This window comes from Halichoeres trimaculatus, unplaced genomic scaffold (assembly GCF_033239565.1).
Source record: "Halichoeres trimaculatus isolate MK-OKI-2021-1 unplaced genomic scaffold, fHalTri1.1 fHalTri1_scaffold_17, whole genome shotgun sequence".
In the NCBI taxonomy this organism is placed as follows: Eukaryota; Metazoa; Chordata; class Actinopteri; order Labriformes; family Labridae; genus Halichoeres; species Halichoeres trimaculatus.
In genome coordinates this window covers 27,721,212-27,744,284 of record NW_027437195.1, presented here as the reverse complement: position 1 = coordinate 27,744,284, position 23,073 = coordinate 27,721,212, and the positions used below count along the sequence as shown (strand labels likewise).

At 38.8% G+C, this 23,073-nt stretch overlaps 1 protein-coding gene across 5 annotated transcripts in view; it reads left to right on the top strand.

Annotated features, from left to right (window-relative positions):
• The window catches only part of slc4a11 (solute carrier family 4 member 11), a 176,548-nt gene that overhangs the window by 128,481 nt on the left and 24,994 nt on the right, over positions 1–23,073 (top strand). For all 5 annotated transcript variants that reach the window (XM_074692077.1, XM_074692076.1, XM_074692075.1 and 2 more), the window contains 8 exons: positions 136–217; positions 575–698; positions 8,016–8,225; positions 14,428–14,512; positions 17,432–17,557; positions 19,777–19,890; positions 22,385–22,517; positions 22,876–22,949. In XM_074692077.1, the coding sequence (XP_074548178.1) occupies positions 136–217; positions 575–698; positions 8,016–8,225; positions 14,428–14,512; positions 17,432–17,557; positions 19,777–19,890; positions 22,385–22,517; positions 22,876–22,949 (948 nt within the window). The remainder of the gene's footprint in view (positions 1–135; positions 218–574; positions 699–8,015; positions 8,226–14,427; positions 14,513–17,431; positions 17,558–19,776; positions 19,891–22,384; positions 22,518–22,875; positions 22,950–23,073) is intronic.

The following is a 23,073-nucleotide window of genomic DNA, read 5'->3' as shown; positions in this document are numbered from 1 at the left end:
AAACTATTCATCCAGGGTTAGTTTGACCAGAGAGAGTTCAACTCTGTGGGAAAATAAGACGGAGAGGGATCAGACGAGACTGGAGGTCGATGTCTGTTAACCTGTGTCTGACCGCTGACTTCCCCTCCCCCACAGTCCACCTGCTGTCAGAGACCATCCAAGGAGTGACGGCCACTGCCACCGGGGTCCAGTACCAGCAGTCATGGCTCTGCATCCTGTAAGACACGCTGTGTGTGTGTGTGTGTGTGTGTGTGTGTGTGTGTGTGTGTGTGTGTGTGTGTGTGTAAATATGTTTTAGACTCAGGTCAGAACAACCAAAACACCCATCATCCATTTGTCATGTGATTAATTTCTGTGTTCAGTTTAAACTTAGCGTGTGTCCGTTTGTGTGTGTGTGTGTGTATGAAATCAGGTTGACAGGGTGATTGAGTGTGTGTGTGTGCAGCTCATCCAGCACATCTGAATACCTGTCGCTGCAGAGAAAGAGGTTAATCTCGGGAAATGAAGGGTGCTGCTGCCGAGGTGAGCCGCTGACATTTATAAAAACCTCCTCCTCTTCCTCTCTCTGCTCCAGCTGCAACGTGAAGCATCTCCAGAGGCGTCACGTGTGCATCTCCCGCCTGGAGAGACCGCAGAACTGGGGGGAGAACTGCTGCGAGGTCCGCTATGTCATCCTGATACTGGCTCCACTCAAAATGGTAACTGTCGGCCCCAGAGGGACGAAACCATCCTGAAGATTTACTGACGCCGTAGTCAGGCACTCACTGTTTTTGTTAAATTTCTCCATATTTCACTCCTGATGTCTTTTTTTTATTTTCTGTTTTAACACAAACCGCTGGTGTCCTTGCTGGTGGCTGACTGTTCAGTCGCTGCTCGTCTTTAAAAACAAATTCCTCCTGTTTTAATTTAGTGAAGAATGCCTCCAGGGACTGTCCAGGGATTTACTTTCATTTCCACACCGTCATTTTGCTCTAACTTCAAATCTCTGTGCAGGAAACCAGAGTCTGTGTCAGATGTTTTAGCTGCAGGTGAATGGATGAGTAAAAACTAACTCAGCATATGATCAGTGTTTGTATCCTGCTGCTACAGCAGCCGTGATCGCTCATTAGCATACCACCCTGCTCTGCTTCAGCTGCTTAGGATAAAGGGAAATAAAGACGAGATCATGACTGGTTTTGGGAAGATCCGACTTGTTTTTCAGATGATGTAAGATCGAAAAACAAATAGGGATCACCAGAGACTGAGTCCACATGTTGAGACTTCGACACAAAGACAAATTCACAACATTCAACCTACATCTGCTTTGACAACAAGTTTTTAAATATCTAATAGCCGTTATGGTCTTAAGTGTTTCTTCGTTTTAATGTCCCTGTAAAAGTCTTGCTTTTAGATCAGGCATTTGCAACTTTAATATTAATAGGAGCCATTTTTCTTCAGCTCACCTGGATTAAAGTCATTCCAGAGCCACAAAATCGACTTAATCTTCACAATAGAGATTTTAAAGTGCATGAAAATGAAACAGAGTTCAAATCTAGTAAAAAAAAATTATCTAAAAAAGTTTTATCGGATTGATGAAATTGTACATGTAATGTCTTAGTTTTTTTTTATTTTCATTAATTTTGCATAAATATGAAAAAGAAAAAGAAAAATTGCAACAGACTATGTAAATTCTAATAAAGTTGCAAAACTTTCCAAAAAAATCGAAATTTAAAAAATGTGCTAAAATTTCAGTTTTGAAATTTCCAAAATTTGTTAAAAAAAATGTATTTTATAAATTTACAAAATTCCAGTTTTGAAATTTCCCAAATTTGTAAAAAAAAAAAATGAAATGAAAAACATGCCTAATTTATTTTATTTGCAAAAAAATCAAAATTTAAGAAACTAAAAATGTACAAAAATGTTTTTAAAAAAATCATACTTCCAAAATACTTTCTCTTGACATTTCAAATAATTAGAAACAATTTTTAAAATTTGAAAAAATGTCTCAATTTTTGAAACTATTAGAAGTTTTTTAAATTAAAAGAAAAAAATCAGAAATTTTGAAACTCAGAAGGTTTTTAGAAAATGCAAATATTTGTGGGATATTACTGATAATGTTTTTGGTTAAAGGCCAAAAATAAGTATATCTGCAACGACTGAAGTAAATTTTTATTTAGTCAAACTATAAAGTTTTTTTAATATTTTCTAGCAGTTTGGTAAAAACAAAGTTTTAGAAATTACAGATATTACTATTAAATTGTAAACTTTTATAGCCCCTAGACTAAATCTTAAATCAGCCTTAGTGGTCTGTTCAAACTTGAGAGTCTATCAATAAAATGAAGAGCCAGGTTACGTTAGCTCTGCTTGGTGAGGTTGGAGTTGGTAGATGAGCTCTGGTAGGACAGAACCAGGATTCACTAACGTTACACGTGGCACCGGGCTGTGAGGAACACTGAACAGATCGTCTGCTCACCTCCAAGACCCCTGAACTACAAACTTAGTTTACAAAGTTTGACTTTTGTTACTTTCAAACAAAAAATAAAGGTAATTACCTTGAACAGAGAAAAGAAGAGAAAAAAAGATCAACAATGCATGCCTGTGGTAAGAGTCACACCAGACTTTATTTTCTGAAGGCTCAAAGAAAATGTTTTTTCGTTTCACCAAATTGAGACACCAACAAAAGTAGCTTTTCCAGCTTTAAAGAGAATTCGACCAGATACCTCCCTGAAACACTGTTTTTAATTCAGTGTTTGCTCTGCATCTCAGGCACAAAAAAGGTTAACAGGGAAATAAGTCGGAAGGAAACTTTACATTCAACTGGAGGTTATGAGGCTTAAGTACTTTGACATTGAAGAAGCTTGAATGAGGGTTATGTATGTCAGCCTCTTCAGTATGGTGAAAGATGCAGTCACCTTCACCCGCACATGTTTCTATGTTTCTGCAGAAATCCCACGCCAGCCGAGGTTCAGTGTGTCCAAGCCCAACACATTTTAAAGGCTTTTTAACAGATACAGACGCTCAGCTGCCAAATGTCTGATGAACTGAAATCCATCCAAGAGCCTCTCAGGATCTTGTGTGGGCACGAGTGTCCTGTTGGCTGAACCTGCCGGGTCAGGTTTGCGTTTTTTTTCCAGCTCTCTAGAGCTTTCTGAAGCCGGTGGAGAGTGTACCACATCTCCTGTAACACCCCATCAAACCACTCGACCCTGCTGTCCTCCACGGCTTCGTCCTGAGCTCTCAGCACTAAAACATGCACAGATACACATCCCTCCTGAGGGTTGTGATTGTTGCCTGGCTCCTGCTGGAATCCCCCAATGGGATGTCTCCAAGCTGGCCCTACTTTTAGCGTGGTATCCCTCCAAAGAGCAGCATTTCACCTCCCTGAAGGAGGGTTGGAGGGAACCTGGCAATCAGAGACGCCTCAGCTCAGCTGCATCATGTTTTCTGTGCCTGTGTGTTTGGTTTCCGTCTCCTTTTCCCAACATAAACCCGACTTTTTGTTTGTGCCCTGTGCAATGCTTCCATCGCCTCCTCTGCCAGTCTTACAGGCAGCAATCACAACCACTAATGGCATTCTCAGAGACATTAATCTGAGCTCCAAGTAAACATAAAGCCCCATTATGTCTCAATTATCCCTGATGGTGACTGCTTCTGCCAGCAGAAATCTTTGAAGGGGCATGATGATAATGATGATAGGAATTCCTTTGGTTGGCAAATGTATGTAATCTAGCGTGTGTTCGGGTGGACCGTTTCCATCACCCACCATTTAGAGAGCTTTACAGCATTTGTGGCTTTTTTCCTCCTCTCGGTTACCCAGCGTGAGCGTGCTGAACAGACGTGACCTTTCTCCAGAAACGCCTCTGTTTCTCATTCTCTGAGTTTAAGACGTACCTGGGAGCGTCTGTCAACACGCTCATGTACCGTCACCCTCAAAGGAACTCCTCTTTGGCTGCTTAGACGAGCCGCCCTCAGCCTTTGAAGTTTGTGCCTCATTGTTACTCATTTTCTACGCCCACGTTTTCTCCGGTCGGCCCGGTTAATCAAACCAGTGACCTTCACAACTTAAAGAAATCCCATGATGAAAATCTATCTCCTGAGCGTGCAATACTTATTCATTGTTGGCTTCAAAGCTGGGTGTGAAACAGGTCTCTCTTGTACTGAGGGTGTCAGCTGAAGCTGGAATAACTGCAGTGACAATGGATACAAATAGAAATCTGAGATTACAGTAGAAAGAGAGGAAAATAAGCTTCTGCAGCTGTAGGTGTCTGCAGTTAGTCAAACCTGCTCACCGCTGGCTCTGAAGCTGAGCGTCGTCTTATCTGAACGCTGGTGTTAGATTTGATTGTTGGATCTGTTTTCTTTTGTCACGGTTGTTTTTGCGTTACAAGACACCTGAGCTCCTTCAACTCAGTGTGTCTTTAATTTTAACAGAACAAGCAGATCAACCTTTTGGGAGGTAAATGTTTATGAATGAAAAATAGGGAATTTTTTAATTTTTTTTACAATATTTTGTATAAATTATTATTTCGCAATTTTGAATTTAAGGGATAAACAGAGTTTTCACATTTTCAAAACTACAGTCACGCCAACTTAAAATAAAGAGGTTGTCCATACAAACATATTAGGTTAAAATGTTAAATTCCATGACTGACATGGAACAGATTCATATCCATTTTTGCTTTTTTGTTCATTTTTTTGAAAATTTAAGAAATGCCAATCTTTTAATTTATTCTTTATTAAATCATTTTGTATTTAAGGAGTAAGTGAAGATTTTACAGTTTCATAGATTTTACAGTTTTTTGTATTTTTTTAATTTAATGAATACAAGTTTCACAGTTTCATAGTTTTTACAATTTTTGGTATTTTTGTAATTAAGGGATAAATAAAGTTTTCATATTTTCAAAATTATTTATTTATTTTTATTTAGGGAATACATTTTTTCAAATGTATTCTTTATTAAATCATTCTTTTATTTAAGGAAAAAAATAAAGTTTTCACAGTTTCAAAGGTTTTTCAATTTTTTGTATTTATTTAATTTTAGGAAAAAAATACATTTGACGCAATTTCATTTTTTAAAATTTATTTATTTATAAAATCTCTATTTTTTAAATTAAGGAATAAAAGTTTCACAGTCACGTTTTTGTTTTTTTTTTAGAATTTTTAATTTTTTTTTTGTATTTTTTTAATTTAAGAAATAAATAAAGTTTCTACATTTTTACAATTATTCATCATTTATTAAGTATTATTTTTTATCTAATTTAAGAAACAAAGTGTTCACCATTTTTTTAGAATTTCACCTTGTGGTAGATCACATGCATTGCAAGTAGAAGAGGGTGAGATAGCCAGATTAAATATTGTTTTCCAGTCTGTGCATGGCTTCAACAGTTTTTCATAGTTTTTCTTTGGTACCATCATTGGCTACGTCGACATGCAGTCAGTGACCCTTTTGTATTCAGCGTATTGGCAATTAACCAGTTGCCATGCAAACACCAACAACCCTTTCTCAAAAACCAGAATATGCTCATGTTCTGGTTTTTAAAAATCTGAAAATCCCCCCTGGATTACTCCTTTTCTCACCTGAATATTTGTTTGCAAGGAATCTTGGTTTTTAGAGTACAGGAAGTCTGCCGTGCTGCTGCTGTTGCTATTGTTGCCTGTGTTTGTATTGTAGAGTTTCATGTTTAGGTCGAGGAGAGCTTAGAGATCATGTGAGTCAATGTTAACTTGTGGTGCTTCTCAGCAAGTAAACAAAGTGGGAAACTTGGTAGTCTAGTCTTTTCCTCGCTCCTTATGGAAGATAATTTCCAGTAGATGCACAGATGGTTCTGAGGAATATGTCTCAACGACAGTTTGATCGCTTGTCATCCATCAGTGTCGTACATGCTCTTTAATTGTCGCTGTGTCTTTACTGGAATCCGTTTCACTGCATCGTCTCTCTGTAGCAGACATGTTTTGCAACTTAAGCTACCAACTGTTCAGAGCACACAGCGTACCAATAAAGGTAGAGTATCCTGTGCTGCCACAGAAAAAAGGGCTTTGTTTATTCTGCTTGCTGCAGCTGCCTCTGTACGCACTGAGACTGGCTATGTGGGTATCATCACCACCTGGATAACAATGCTTCCCTGGCACCATGCTGCTGCTGAGCCTGCCAGGCCATTATTACCATCGCTCTGCGACTTGTGACAGTATTATTTGTAACAGATGTGAGGTTATTGACAAAAGCCTCCTGAAACACAGCAACAAATATACCATCCACTCCACTCTACCTCAGGTTGACTCACGTCTCTGACTGTGTTTGACAGCAAGGAATGAAGGGTTGGTCCGTTTTTTTAATGTATATTTTGCAAATCAGAGACTTAATGAAAACAGATTCATTTTTTCACTCATGAAGATACATATTAATTAATTGATGATACATTGAGATTTTTTTTGAGTTGCAAGTTAGATTCACCTCATTGGCCAGAATATTTTTGGTCTATTAAAGTCAACTACTGTCAACGTCTTAGAAAAACTCTGTTTTTCCAGTTTTTGGTTGAATCTGACAGTTTAAGTCCAATGAATAGCTTAAAATTGAACAATAGTGAGTGCTAGTAAGGTGCATCAATGCAAATTGATCAAGCCTTGAAAGTTAGAGCTACCAGTTCCTCCAGGAGTGCCAAGTGTTCTTGATTCCTTCCAACTTCTCTGTGTTTATAAAGGCCTATACAAGAAAAATAAAAAGCCGCAATTTAGCTCAGCGAAAGAATGTTGCTTGTGTGAAAGCTTACAGTGAAAAACAGTAGGTTCGGAAAAAATTACGTGCAAAATATTTGCGTCAATAATATGCATCTGGTGTGCAAAGGGCTTCAGAACTGAACACACTGGGAGGCCAGACCCTTATGGTGGGCATTATTGAACAGTATCGTTCTGCAGAAAGTTGTGTAACGCTCTAAAAACAAGCAGCAAAAGACAATTCATGCAGAAAGAGAGACAGAGCATCAGGAGATTTCCAGAAAGACGTCTTTGCTCCAGAGAAATGAAGTCAAAGAAAGTCAAAGTGAGCTCAGAGAGGAGAGTTTCCTTCAGCATCCAAAGACACAAACTGGGACTGGAAACTCTGACGTCATAGAACTTTGGTGCCATTCAAGGATTCTGGTGACATTTTAAGATTCTGATGATGTTCTAGAAATTAAGCAACATTCTAGAATTCTGGAAACAATCTAAAATTCTGGTAACATTCTAGAATACAGAAACAGTTCCAAAATTCTGGTGTCACCTCAGAATAATATAGAAATTCTGAATACTGGCAACATTCTAGAATTCGAGTGACATTTCTAAAAAAAAAAACCTAGAAATTTTCTAGAATCCTGGGGTCAGAGTAGAATTATGATACAGTTGTAGAAATTGAGGAACATTCTAGAATTCTGGTCATAATTGAGAATCCTGGGAACATTCTAGAATCCTGAAACTGTTCCACGATTCTAGAATAATATTGACATTCTAGAATTTGCTTATGTTCTAGAACTCTGGTGACCTTCAAAAATCAGGAAGAGGTCTGGCAGAGCCAAAGCCAAACCAGAACCAGAAGACCAGTTTCTGAGAGCCAGGAGCTTCAAGCTTCACAGCATCAAAGAGGAGGTTGTGTCACAGTCTCAGTTTCAGTTACTGTGAAGAGAAGACTTTGAGCTGCAGCTTTGACCGGTCAGACTGCAGACAGGTCAGACTGCCCTGAAGTTTGTTGCTCCTTCTCCTGTTGATCCTTCCTGTCTTGATCCTTAATTGGGTTGTTCTCAGATCTAAGACGCTTTGGCCAAAAAGCTTCTGCTGAATGACATTACGTCTCACAGCGGTCAGTGCCAAGAGATTATCATGAAAGTGTGAGCAGGTTAAAACAGGTTTATCTTAAGACTTTAAAAGGTTTTCTGTTTTTTGGACGTGAGTAGGGAGGAAATTCACCAAGTGGCTTGGCTTCTACAAATGCTGATTTACCACCTGAGTTTAACGTGTTCCCCTCATTTCACTGTTTTAATGCCAAACTTCCTTCTCCCCTCTTCCAGAAAAGCACCAAGACAGCCATGGAGCTCGGCAGGACGTTCGCCACCCTCTTCTCTGACATTTCCTTCAGGCAGAAGCTGCTGGAGACGAAGACGCAGGAGGAGTTTAAGGAGGCGCTGGTGTTCCAGAGGCATCAGCTGACGGCGACTAACCAGCAGCCCACCGCTCTGGGGAAGGAGGAGACCGACCCCCGCAGTCACAAACCCCTCAAGGTGGGCATGAGCACATCCAGTGTGTGTGTTCTGGGGCGCATGAGTCATTCCTGGTGCCCTGATGCGGGTTAGTCAGCCTGGATTCACTCAGCGCCTGTCAGAGTCGTGGTACTTTCTGAACTTTTCTGTCTATTTATATCTTCTCCACCTTTCACTTACTTTTTCCTCATCTTCCTCCTTCCACGGCTCTGTGCAGAAATAAAACCATGCACATTCATGTCCACATTTTGGACGTCTACCATTTCCCTCCCTGCTTGTAACACCCACCTCCTCTTCCTCCTGTTCTTCCTCCTGTTCTTCCTCCACGCTCAGCTGGCCTGACTCTTCCATCTTTTTCTTTCCTCCTAATCAATCAGCATCAACTCCTGCCAGGCCTCCTCAGTGGGTAAATGACCTTACATCTCTCACAGGCCTGTCAGAACTCCCCACCCCTTAGCTACACACACACACACACACACACACACACACACACACACACACACACACACACCTCCAGAGGGTCTCCGCTCAATGCCATGGACCAACATCTCCTCCTAATGTTGCAGTTGACAGGCCAGAGCTCCCAGACATTTCCCCTTGTGTGTTTTTTTCATATTATTTTTTTCCGTAGCAGAGGATTTTGTGAGGTGTTTATCCCAGGGCTTGAAAGGCTCAGCGCCACTCAGCGAAAGAGGGATACGGAGACAGACAGACGGAGAGGAAAAGGGGAAGACGGGTGGATGGAAGGCAGGTGAAATCAAGAGGAAATGATGAAACGTGAGAGAAAAGAAGAGAAAAAGACAGACCACCCGCCTTCTCTGCCTCCTCCCAAGTCTGAAACTGACATCAGACCACCCGCGAGAGCACGCCGCTTTCCTCGACTTTAAAAAAAAAAAAAAACGAGGCCAAATCGTTGTATTTTTATGTTTTTTCCTGCCCGTTGCCTTGCTCCATCGACCGTTCAGAGCGAATGGCAAACAGGTGGACAATAATTCCTCCCTGAGACTTTTGTTTATCAAACCGGCGCCAAAAGCTGGTGATCAGACCTCACACACACACACACACACTCGCAGACAGAACACACACTGACATCCTTGTAATAATAAATGATTCCATGATGTATAAGGATTTAATGGATGAATAGTCCTTATTGAAGAAGCATGTGCGGCTTCGTAAAATCTCCGAGAGAAGAAAAAGAAAATGCTCTTGTTTGTTTCAGGTTGTTTACGTTGAGGTAAATGACTTTGTTCTGCCAAAAACCGCCAGAAACTTTTTTTTTAAGAAGACAAATGAGACAGGAATGATTTTCCCAAGGGCTTTTCCGACTCAAACACCCGGCTCTGCCAGCCGCTCTGCTTAATGACGTAATGCTGTGTCCAACAAGAAAGTGAAACACTGGATAATTGGATGATTTCCTTAATAAGTTCGGAGCAGACTGCACATTCAGTCCCTCTTCTTTCACCTGCAAGCTTAACTTTCTGAGCGGTACATCGTGTCTCCTCTGGAAGTCATGTCTCTTTTTCTTCCATCGTCCTCACAGTGACTCAAAATCTCCCATCACTCCCTGGTGCTGTCATTGACAATAACTCAGGGCAGAGGTCTGCAAGCTAAACTTTCATAGGAGCATTTTTACCTCAGCTCACCTGGATTAGAGTTTTTCCAGAGCCACAATCAAAGTTCTATGCAGGGTTAAAATCTAGTAAATAATTATATATACAAGAAGTTTTATTAATGAAATCATTTTTGATGTCTTACTTTTTTTTCTAATGTTTGCAAGAGTTGAAAAAAAATCTGGTAACAATTAAAAATAAATTAATAAAAAGAGTGCAAAAATAAAGAAAAAATTAAACAAATTGCAACAATTACAACAAATAAAGAAGTAAATAAATTTCATGAATTTGCAAAAAAAAAAAATAAGGAAAAATAATACAAAAAATAAAATAAATAAAAAGAATGAAAAAAAAAGAAGAGTTCAAACAAATTGCAACAATTACAATGAATTTAAAAGTAAATATAATTTTATTTAAAAAAAAAATGTAAAAAAATAAAATAAAATATTTTTTTTTAAAAAGGAACATTATTTTGAGAATTTGCACAAATTTCAGAAATATTTTCAAACTTTAAAAATGTCAAAAACTTTTATGAATTAGACAATTTGCCAAAAGTTTTCACTTTCATTCACTTTTTTTTCAAAAATTTGCAAAATAATTACAAAAAAATGAATATCAACAAATTTGTGGTTAAATTTCAAACTCTGAAAAGTATGCTGACATTGTCATGCAAAAATTGCAAATCTTGCAAAAAAAAGTTTTAAAAAAATGTTGAGACATTTACAAAATCTAAACAATTGTTAAATTTACAAAAATCTGCCAAATCTGCTTAAATTTTTTTTGGAATATTTAAAAAATTGCAAAAATTTTAAATAAATTTTTGAAATTATTTCAGGAAGAAAATTTTAGAAAGACTATTGAATTGGATAACATATATATTTATTATGTTACTTAACCAATTTTTTTGTTGTTTGCTAATATTTTGCCACATGTCAAGCATGTGTATAAAGACAGCACATTGACAGTTAAATGAATCCATCCACTTAGAATTAAAATCTGTATTTTTTTTCAGATTAGTCTTTTTGTAGATGTAGTTATCTTCCCAGGGCTGTAAAACTTGAGGTTAGCCACAGGTGCATGGAAAGTTGGTGGGCTGTTGATGTTGTAGGAGGTGAAGTAGAGCGGTGGCAGGCTTTATTGACAGATGGGATGAAGATTTAGTTTAACTAAATGTTAACACAGGATTTTATTTAGTGTCAGTGTCTTTAATCAACAATACCCTCTGTAATAAAACAAAACAAACAAAAAAATAATAGTATTTTTGTAAAGCTACAAAGAGCCACTGGAAAAGGAGTCAAAGAGCTGCAGGTTGCAGACTCTTGACTCAGGGAGAACAAGGATCTGTATTAAACGTACATCCAAATGTCACCCAGCTGATCTGCTTACTTTGTTTGGGATTATGCAACTGAAGCTTTTCTCAGACTGTGGTTAAATTTGATGATTTCAATCAGCTTACAGACAACATCCTGCTGGAATCACTCGTGTCTTTACTGAATTATCAAATGGGAAATGTTTCATCTAAAAATGTAATTGCAGGATAGAAGAGCATTTCTAAATTTGTTACATCATGCAGCCTTTTGTGCTCTGTTACCTCACCAAGGATGAGATGAGCTTTAACACGAGTCTAAGAGGACGATACAGACTGAACGGGAACAATATGGATCAATACAGACAAAACTCAAGAGCTCATGGGTTTGGTTCAGAGATATTCACAAGCTTATTTATGAGCACAGAGTGTTCGCTTCACAGATGAACAAAAAGGTCACCAAAGGAATATTACAAAACCGCAAAAAAACATGTCGTTTGAGTTCAAATTGGTTTGACAAAGATAATATATCCTTTCTTCTAATGCACGAAAAGCCTGTTTTTGATCAATTTAGAAGGGGAATTTTGGAGAGAGTGGGAGATGATAAGCAGGACGGAGCATCTTCCCAGCCAAAAAAATCTTTTAATCAGGGTCAAAGTGTGATATTAAAAATGATAAGCAGCAAACAAGAGCATTTGTAAAAATAAAAAACCTTGAGGTGTTTGACTCAAAAGCTACAGCTTCTTAAAGGCTGAGATCTGTGCCACAGAAAACCGGATTTAGATTATTATTTGAGTTTGAAAAGCTTGATCTGAAATTAAATTTCACTTACCTCAAAATAAAACTCTACATTCTTTAAATTCAACAATAAAAAAATTGTTTCTCAGCGTGGCACAGTAATCCATGTCTGTTTTTAGATTTTTCATTCAGAAAAGAAGAAGATATTGAAAAACCAAATATGAGTGGTTATTTGGTTTTTATCCTAAAATTGAAATTGAAGATTTTTTTTTTAATCAGGGTTAAGAGGGGATAAATAAAACTTTAAAAACTGGTTGATTTTCATTTTCTGTTTCTAAAAACTAACAAGAAAACATGTTAGGAGACATAGTTGAAAAAGAATTGTGCATTTTTTCTCATATTGTGTGACTGGAAGTTGCCGTTTTCAAAGTAAAGGCCAAGTTCTCCTTCTTTTACGTCCTTCTCGAACCTTGTTACCATCACTGCTCACATGCTTTATGTGTATTTTACGTTGGCATTGCTGTTAACAAATAGGTCCACTAGGGAAGGGGGGACAGCCTAGAGTCAAAAGTTTATGACGACAGTGATACTCAAAAACAAACATGGCGACTGTGGAGGAGTTTTGCTAATTTACCTCTGACATAAACAACAAAAATGAAGGCAGAGGCTGTTTTCCAAACCAGCTACTACATACTATCTACTGCTTTTCATCATATGACTTGGACTCATCATATTTGATTTCTAATCTTACACCATAAGTTATATCATTTATTAAAATAACTCTAAAAGGGATTTTTATTTTTTAACAGCTGATGGAAAAAAACACTTTTTTATCATCTGCGTATGGTTTAAAAGGTGAATAAGTGGTTTTTATGGGTTTTAATGAATTTTTAGAAGTAAACACCTCTTTTACGGCTGGAAGTGACAAGATTAACTGGTGTTTCTTCGCATCACTTCACTTCTATCTAAGCGACCATCTAACGTTAGTGTTGTTGTATTGTAGTTGTAATGCTGACTCATTCCAGTAGATGGCTGTAATTCACCAAAACCTGTCACCCGCATTGACAAACAGTGTCAGCGCCGTGCATTGTGGGAAAACAGTATGCCAGGTAGACTGGTCCGTTGCATACTGAGAAATTTTCCTGGAGCAGTAGGACATCCGGGGATTTTTAGTGTACTGCGGATTTTGCAAGTTTTTGTTTTTTTGCATACTGACTTCTACAGACTGAATTTTAGCCAAAATAGTCGGCACTGCTGGTGTAGTAGGCAGTTTGGGAAACAGACAGAGTCGTGAAAGTTCCGCCATTGTTATTTCTTCTTCGTGTCTCACTAAAGCTACGTATGGGGTAGCAAAAGCAACACTACCCCCACTGTTTCTGGTGGCACTGATCTGTTCCACCTGTAAGCTTTGTGGAAAGGTGTGGAAATATGGACAAAATGAACGCAGAGCACAGGCAGAAGTTCATCAAAATGTATGACTCCTACCCGTGGCTTCCTGAGAATGTCTTTGGAACCGTACTCTGACGTAGTTTTTGACATGGCAAAACAAGACAGCAATGTTAGCTCGTGGCTAACTGCTCCCTGGTTATACTTAGATATTTAGTTTTTTTCCTGAAATATGCAGCTTACTTTTTCTGCACTCATGTCCTCTTTCCTGGGACACACTCTCCACTGATCCTTGTCTATCGATTTCTGTAACACAGCACTGTTCTCAAACGCTCTTACTGTGAAAACAACAACTTCTAGTTGCACAATATGAATAAAACTGTATTTTTTATTTGTCTCTGTCTTCTGATACAAATCAACTGGTCTTTCAAGTTTTGTTTTTCCCTTCCTGACCTTGATGAAAGTATTCTTTTCTGAAATGAAAACCCAGTGACCAAAACAGACTGTGGCACGACCATTGCTCCATCTATGTCTGTGAGGAAGAGCAATCAAGCACAGGTTTACAGAAATCCTCTTTACATCTGTGAAAACAAATTTACGATCTGTGGATTTACTCCTCACCTGAGTGCGATGAGCTGAGATAGTCTAAAGACGATGTTTTGATGCTGATTGGATTCAGATTCTTTCATGTTTACAGTTTTTGTGATATGTAGTTTCCTATTTTGACGCCAGACCATGTGAAAAAGTTGAATGATGTTGATGATGGACTATATCAGGAGCCGTTTTCCCATAAAAGGCACAGAAGAGTCAGGTTTTAGGATTTATTCAGGGGATCTGACATCTTAACTTTCTCCAACCCAGCTTATCAAGAAAGACTAAAGTTAAGAATTGAATAAAAAATAATATTCTGATTTAAAATTGTTAAACAATGCATCATTTTTTTTCTCCCACCCCTACTGAATCTTAGTTAAAATTTTTGTAACTAAATCTGAATTTTGCAGATCTTGTTTCTTTGAATTTAAGGAATAAAGAGAGTTGAATTTTCATGAAGTGGCACAAATCTCGTCCCACAGTTCCTCCTCTTGCCTGTAGGTGGCCCATGCAGAAATGTCTTCCTGTCGATGTTCCTGTTACCAATCCCGTGTCCTTGTTGAAAATGTTTCCTTTCTCCCTCTGTTCACAGTGTAAAGATTTCTTCAAAGCCGGTCGGGGGATTTACGAGGACTTGTGCCGCAGGCTGCCTTTCTACCCCTCTGACTTCACAGATGGTAGGCTTGGACGTGGACTTGTACTGAAAGTGAATCATCGTCCTTATTATGCCACGCCAGGGTGCCTCTGGCAGCTCTTCATTTGTCTGTCAGCCCTTTGCCTCAAATACATCTGTGCTGCATCTGTGTCACACCTGCGGTCGTCTCCAGCTTAAATGACTGTCTCAGATGTCTCACTGCTCCCGTGTGTTCTCCTAGTCTTCAGTTTTATTCTCATGTCCAAATCAGCAATAAGGGACATTGGCGTTCACAATACCAATCTCAGCTCATGGTGTCCTCAGTCAAACAAATGGACTCAGGCTTCTCCACCGTCAGAGCTTCAGTTTATCCTCAGCTGCCTGCATGGCCAAAGTTTCTCATAAATTTCTGGATAGATGTGTCATCCCGCAAGAAACGGAGCCAGGATTTCAATTTTGGGTGGGCCTTAAATGACAAAAGTCAGTTAACTCTATTACTGTATAGATATAGGTATAATACTGTTACTATGTTTATTTTAAAGCAGATTTGGTTGTTTTTTGATCCTTAAATATTCAATAGAATTTACAACTTTTTAGTGCGCAAGACGTAGGGATGGGCACCTTTCACATCTGAAACGATGCGGTACCCATGCCTGGTTCCTAGCTATTGGTATCAGTACTCAACAGCACCACTTTTCTGTACTTTTGTGTTTTTATGTGGTAATATATTTTTTTGATATCAAAAATCTCAAAGTTTTTTAATTTTACATTTTTAGTTTAAAATCTTGCAATGCTGTGTTCATGTCCATTATGGAAAATCGCCTACTCTTGCACTCCCTTACAGTCACAAAGATGCGTTTAGGTGCCCAAACATGGTACCTTTTGATTTTATGTGAATCAGTACTCGTTACTATTGACAGAAATGGGTCAGTACCTATAAAAGTACCTAATTCGTAGGGCTTGGATGATATGCTACTCAACTGATTCCATTCTATTACAATTTTTGGGATGCCGGTTGGATAAATTGCGATTCTTCAATAATTACAATTTTTAGTTTTCTTTTTTAACACCAGATCACCAGGAGCCATATTTTGATTTGACATTTTTTAAAATGCACATCATGTAAGTCAGAGAGAAACATTTCGCCCTCTGCTGGAGAAAGCTGGTAACTTTTTTCCAGTCCAGTTTATAAACAATGTCTGAAATGAAGAATTTGAATTTGAAAAACAGAATTGACTTTTTGTCAAAGAATCTCGATTTTTTACTTATTCGGTACCCATCCCTGATCAGACGGCAATAGCTCTCAATTTTATCAGCCAAAGATTAGTGGTCTAACCCTTCAATGGGCTGCACTGCCTCAACTTTCTAAGATAAGGTAGGATATGATAAGATATGATTTAACTTTGTTGATCCCAGGGGGAGAATTACATTTTGTAGCTTACAACAAGTGAAAAGTAAGATCAGTACATTGAAGTATCGCACACAAAGTATGAAAAGCTAATTTACATTATAATAATAATTCAATACAGTAACATAAGATGAAGTGTGATAAATTGTAGTAGACTAAATAAGTTAACATATTAACAATAGGTAAGTGTAATGAACCAGAGCAGACTATACAGATATAAACATATTAACAATATTTAAGGTTTAATAGAGCAGAGCAAACTGTTCAGATTAACATATTAACAGTATCATCACAAAGAATTGTGGATTAACATATTATAGGCTATAAAGGGCTTCGCAAACTGAGTCCGTTATTTTTGTTATTTTTCTTACGCATGTTAAGAAATAAATTTTATCACGTGTTACGCTCCAAAACTTTCGTCCGTCATTGTTATTATTTTTTTGGAGTGGGTTTAATTTTTGCGTTTATTCGCATCCGCCCAGCTCGTTTCCTGGGTAGTCTGACTATTCAGAGGCGCTGTAGGCTACTTCCAACATCACATCCTCACATTTTCTGACATATTTCCTCTACACATTTCAGGCAATGTTTACATGATGAATGAAGACTTTTCCTGACGTTTTCTTTTTTTCTTTTTTCTTTTTTTTTGATTTTTTTATTTGATCCAAAAAATGCATCCAAAAAAATCTGACTCAGTGTGCAAAGACCTTAAGAGCAGCAACCGCAGTTAAATAAAAGACAGAAATCTACAGCTTTTCCCAAAATCAAATTCTAGTCCTGTCTGTATAACATGAGGCTGAATGAGTCAACTTTTTGCTCTAGGAACTACACGGTGCCAGATCCCCCCGGCCTGTTTGATGGTCACGTCTGGCCCATGTATTTGAAACACAAGAACATCATGGAGGACGTTAGGCTAAAATTTGCCAAACTTGACTTGTTTTATAAAGACAGGGCATCTAACAATAACAAAACAAGCTTAAAGTGACAAAATTTTATAATAATTTTTTTCCTTAAGAAATAAATAAATATCTAAATTGGGCCTGGGACTGTTGGGCCCACCCATGATGCCGCCCCTGCATCCCACTTTATAATAAAGTCACATTAACTGGATCAGTTGACCTTGAAGGTTATAAAATAAAGAGCAGAGTGAGACGGAGCTTTCACGGTGGTTTCTCCTCTTGTATCCAAACATCAGGCGTGTAACAAAATCAAAATATTACCGTCTCATGAGCGTCACCAGATCAGGATCATATGATGAAGGTCACAGGACCAAAACCATTCACATCACATTAGAGCCCAATTAAAGTGTTATATTCCCGTAGAAGTTCTCCATCACTCGGGACAAAACAGACCAAACTGATGGAGCCGCAGACTGGGACACGTTTTCAGAAAGAGCAGGAGAGCCACTGAGTGTTCGTACTGGATGTTCCCTGTTTCTCAAGCACCGACCGATGCACTCTCTTGATGTTTTTATCATTTTGGAATCAAAATGTTGAGCCTCCTCTGCTCCATTATGAGGCGAGTATGACTCATGTGTTTCTGTTTGTATTCCCTCAGGTATTGTTGGCAGTAATAAAACCCTGCTGAAGTACATGACCACAGCCATCTTCCTCTACATCGCCATCCTACTTCCCGCCATCGCTTTCGGCTCCCTCAATGATGAGAGTACACGTGGTGAAATAGGTACGAGCGGATGCTCAAGGTGGACTGAAAAGACACTTCACGTGGGATAGAAAATGTCTTTTTTTCTCTGCAGAGGTTTCCGAGAATGTTCATTGTTACCTGAAAATCATGAAAAGAAATAAGAACGCTGAAAGAAAAGTGATGCTAGAAAGGAGACGCTACAGGACCTTACATGCAAAAATCAGCTCACATAATCTATAAGATGAAAGATGAGTAATAGACTGCTTTACATCCACACACACTTTGCCAATGGACACAACGCTTAGCCCCTTTTTTTCTGATGAGTCATTGACCCGTAAACTCTGAATTCAAAATGTCAGCAGAATAAAAATGTCTGCAAGTTTCTGTCTTTCCTTTCAACTGCCTAAGCGAAGGTTGTTTGATATTTTTATTTTCAGACCAATACTAGTATTAGTACTCCCTGATACCAAGTACCAGTACCCCTGGTACTTTTGATACATAAATTTTAATTCACAGTGAAACATCATTTAGATTAAAGACAGCACAGTCACTCTGACATTAAGTCCAAAATAAAACACAAACAACTCCTTGAGCTTACAATTTTAAAAATTAACAAAAGTGCAAAATAAAACAAACAACTGTCTGAGTTTTTGTAATTTTTAAAGAAAAACTGCAGTGCAAAACTAAACAGTTCAAAGGAATTTGCACACCAACAGTGACGCAAATAAACAGCACAAAATTGCGAAAATATGGAGGCAAATTTGGACGCGCCTGTCTATTCACATCAGGAGCAAACTCCTCCAAACTTTGTCTTAATAGTTTTTTTGTCCTTTGTCATAAAGAATAGGGTACAGTATGCCATGTTGAATGTTTTGATGTGAGGTGTCAACAACGAGCGCTTTGATTCGACTGATATAGGAATTGGTACCTTTCTCATTCAAAACGATACGGCACCGATTCCTGGTAGCTGGCACTCTGCATCGGTACTCAACAGTACCAGTTTTTGGTACTTTTGTGTGTTTATGTGGAAAAAAGTATCGACGTCGAAGTTGCCCGCCATTGACGTCTTTAGACGTTAACTATGTTTGACAGCTGGCAGTATGAAGCTCTTTGCTCTGAGAACAGCTGGCGGTGAATGGGTTAATAATAACATCTAAATCCTTTTCAATTAAACATATTTACTCTTCAATATATAACCTTGCAATGCTGTGTTGAGCGTGTGCTTGTGTTTGAGCCATGAGCCTATTACTTAGCTTTTACCTTGTGTTTTAGCCTTAAGCGTGTGTTTTAGTGTTTAGCTTGTACCATAGTTTTTGGCCTGTGTTTTAGCCTTTAGCTCATGTTTTAGCCATAAAAATGTGGATTTGCCTTTAGCTTATGTTTCAGCCTTTAGCTTGTACCATAGTTTTTGGCCTGTGTTTTAGCCTTTAGCTTGTACCATAGTTTTTGGCTTGTGTCTTAACCTTTAGCTTGTGATTGAGCTATGAGCCTGTTTTTTTTAGCTTCTAGCTTGTGTTTCAGTTTTTAGCTTGTGTTTTAGCCTTTGGCTTGTGTTTTAGCCTTTAGTTTGTACCATAGTTTTTGGTCTGTGTTTTAGCCTTTAGCTTGTGTTTTAGCCTTTATTTGTGTTTTAGCCTTTCTTTGTGTTTTTTGGTTTTTATTTGTGTTTTAGCCTTAAGCTTGTGTTTTAGTCTTTGGTTTGTGTTTTAGTCTTTATTTGTGTTTTGGTCTTTATTTGTATTTTAGCTTTTAGCTTGTGTTTCAGTTTTTAGCTTGTGTTTGAGCCTTTAGCTTGTACCACAGTTTTTGGTCTGTGTTTTAGCCTTTATTTGTGTTTTAGCCTTTAGCTTGTACCACAGTTTTTGGTATGTCTTTTAGCCTTTAGCTTGTGTTTTAGCCTTTAGCTTGTGTTTTAGCCTTTAGCTTGTGTTGTAGTCTTTATTCGTGTTTTAGTCTTTATTCGTGTTTTAGTCTTTATTTGTGTTTAAGCCTTGATAAAAGTAACAAAATCAAGAGAAAGCTCAGATTTTAACATGATTGCGTTTAAGAGAAGTGACGCATCAAAAACCTTCAAACTAAAAGTTAAATGAGGGTTTTTATCACAGGTTTCTGAATCTGAAATCGTCAAATAAAATGTGAATAAGTCTTAAATATTATAGTATTAAAGAAAAGGATTTTACATGATCTGAGTTCTAGCTTTCCTGGCATCTGTAAAAGCTTCCTCCTGTGTTTTCTCTGTGTGTGTCCTCTCTGTCCAGATGTCCGCAAGACCATCATCGGCCAGAGCATCGGCGGGGTCATCTACTCGCTGTTCGCCGGCTCTCCTCTAGTCATCCCTCTAACCACAGCTCCACTCGCCATTTTCATCAGCGGTAGGCTTTCCCCTCTTTTTTCTGCAGCTCAGCTCAGTCAAAGTACGGTTATCTCCTCACAGTCTGTGCCGACGGGCGATTTGAAAAGGAGGCTGGGGTTGGGTGGAGTGCTAAGAAGATTACGTCAAAAATCAAGAGGAGGCACCCGAGCGTGTGGAACAGGCGCTGCAAACGGTGGCGTCCTCGTCTGCTCCCTTTCACCAGAAAACGCTGGAGTGGTTTAGCTCAGTCGTAGGCCCCCTGAAGTGCACAGATCTGCAAAAACTTATTCTGCATAATAATTCATCCCAGGGTAAACTTTCGATGCAGTTCAGGTCAGAGCTTTGGTACGTTTCTGTCCTGAACATCTTTTTTCTTCTTGGGAGGAATGTAAACGGTCTCCAGCGCTGGAAGCTGCAGAATCAGGCAGCGATGGAGAAAAAACACAACCTCGGTGCCAAGATGTAGTTTTAATACCAAGGCTGTTTGTTGGGTTTGTGGTGTGATGATCTTTAAAGTAAATAGGTCAGAATTGGGCTGAGCACATTCTCATGGGGATAATTATAGTACATTTCTCGCAGCCTGTCTGAGCAGAACAATGGCCTGTTTGTAAAGTCCTAACTCATCTGTGCACAAATCTGCTCAAGATTACAACCAAATCGTTTTGGTTTTAACAAACTCATTACAATTCTTTGGTCCTTTTATGTCTGAATGAAAGCATTTTCTGTTTGTGTGTGCTTGTTTTTCTCTCTTTGCGAGCACCGTCTTTGAGCTTTTTGTCCTCCAAAGCGAGGACGTTTGGTCCTGACAACCTCAAAGCTTGGTTTTAGCTGAGAGATTAGGGACAGTTTTGGATCAGGGGTCAGGGTAAGGGTAGTTTTCGTCATGTAATATGTTTAAATACACCGAATAATCGAGAGCCCTCTGAAATATAACTTAGAAGCACTAATGCTTGATACCACTTTTTCCAGACCAATTCAAGTACAAGTACCCACTGATACCAAGTACAGATACCACTTGCTGGCTGGGGCCCCCCTTTGGAAACTAACAGACTATGCTTCAAAATATGTAAAGAAATATCAACTTTTAGTCATTTTTTAAACTTATTTAATTTGTTTAGAACTGGATATTATTAATAAACAATAGCCATGTATGTAAATAGCATGATGCTGCTCTGCCTTCTGGTATTCCCTCTGTTGCTGGGTTAGCACAGCTAGCTCGTCCATCTTATTGGAGATAGATCTTACGTTCCCAGTAACGATGGATGGAAGGACAGGTCGATGTCGTCACTTCTTTGCTCACTCCTGAGAGCCAGCACCTCTTCCTCACCTCCTTCTCCTCACCTTGTGGGAAACATCAGGCCTTGCACCAGTTAGCATTGAAATGCTACAGGCTGCTAACAGCTGATTTCACATGTAAACAATGCAGCCATGGTTACATGTAGGATCTCCAGACAAACACGAGAGAAAAAGTAGTAAAAATATCACTGAAGCCACAAAAAGTTTGGTGTCCATGACCAACAAATGAACCATACAAAGTAATGATCCACTCCAAATACAAAGATGACGCAAAAGAGACAAAAAAATTACAAGAAACGGACAAAGAATAGAGAGCTGCTGCAAAAGGCAGCCATAGCCAACAGGGCAACGCATAGCAACCACACCGGGACCACATCATCTGCAAAAAGCAGTGATCCAATCCTGAGGTCACCAAACCGGATCCCCTCGACACCCTGGCTGCGCCTAGAAATTCTGTCCATAAAAGTCATGAACAGAATTCGTGACAAAGGGCAGCCCTGGTGGAATCCAACCCTCACTAGAAACGAGTCCAATATGGGTTAATACATACCAGTGTATGGAAACAATCTTGGTTGTTGTAATGAACGTTACAACCTGGTTGCAAATAACTTTAGTATGACGTTTTGCTTCAGTGCACTTATTAATGTACATGTCATTAAGCTAATAACCTGTGTTATAGCAGCAGACTCACCAGGTGACGATATTTCCTACATCCTACCTGTTTACTCCTTGGAGAAGCTCCTCCTCGGCCTTTGAGCCAATAGGACCCAGGTCACTGGTGTTTGCAGCACCAGGCGACCAGCTTAGTGGGAGTGTGGTGGTGTTTGGTTTAGTGCTTTGTGGAGGAAGCTTTCCCTCCTGCTGCAGACAACACAGACCACAGCTCAACGTAGTCTTCTCATCCTTTACGGAGGCTGTTTCTGGTTTACAGTCGCTTCAACATGCATGCCGTGACTATTCCTGACGTTACCTCATTAGCATCCATACATGTAGCCCACCTGTACAACTTCAGGTGCACAAGAGAAGTTTTCAGTGTTGGATGTGCTGGTTAGGTCGTATTATCTTCTGCTTCATTTAATTGGGAAAAAATGCAAATGTTGTGTCAGTCAGTGCTGAGCTTGTTTGAGCGTAATGATGATAAAGACACTCACGCCTCAGATGTTTCAGGATCTGTTTGTTATTCTTCCTTATTTGTCTCATTCCTGACATCCTCGCAGTGATTAGAGGAATCTGTGACGACTACAACCTGGACTTCCCAGCTTTCTACGCCTGCATCGGTCTGTGGAACTGCCTCTTCCTCATCCTGGGAGGAATCTTCAACGTCAGCCTGCTCATGAAGCTCTTCAAAAGGTATTTCCCCGTGCACCTACACTTCTGAATTCAACTCACTTTAATTGTTTTTTTCTCTGCGTTGGTTGAATCCAATTTATTGAAACTGTTTCTTTTTATCTTGCGGTGCACTGCTTCCTTCTGTGTCTAAAAGAAAATGTTTTATATTGGGTGGTCAAATTCAGTCTGCTCTGAAAACAGTTTTATCAACTCTCTGTGTGACAGCTCCTGTCGGCTTATTTTCTTTCACTAATAATGTCAAAGTAAACACAATCAGTCTAGATTTATGGTTGAGATGTGGTTTTACTTTCAGTTCTTCAACCATAAACCATTCCCTTCACAATCCTGATTTCCCTGATGTTGTTTTTTGTCCTTCCAGGTCGACAGAGGAGGTCATCGCTCTCTTTATTTCCATTGCATTTGTTGTAGACGCAGTGAAAGGCACAGTCAAAAGTGAGTACCTCTTCTCAAAATTATTAATTAACTTGCAAACAAATGTAGCATTAATCCCAAGTTAGAGCTAAGTGTTAAGCTAAGTGCTAAGTTTCATGCTGAATTAAGCTTTTAATGAAAGTAA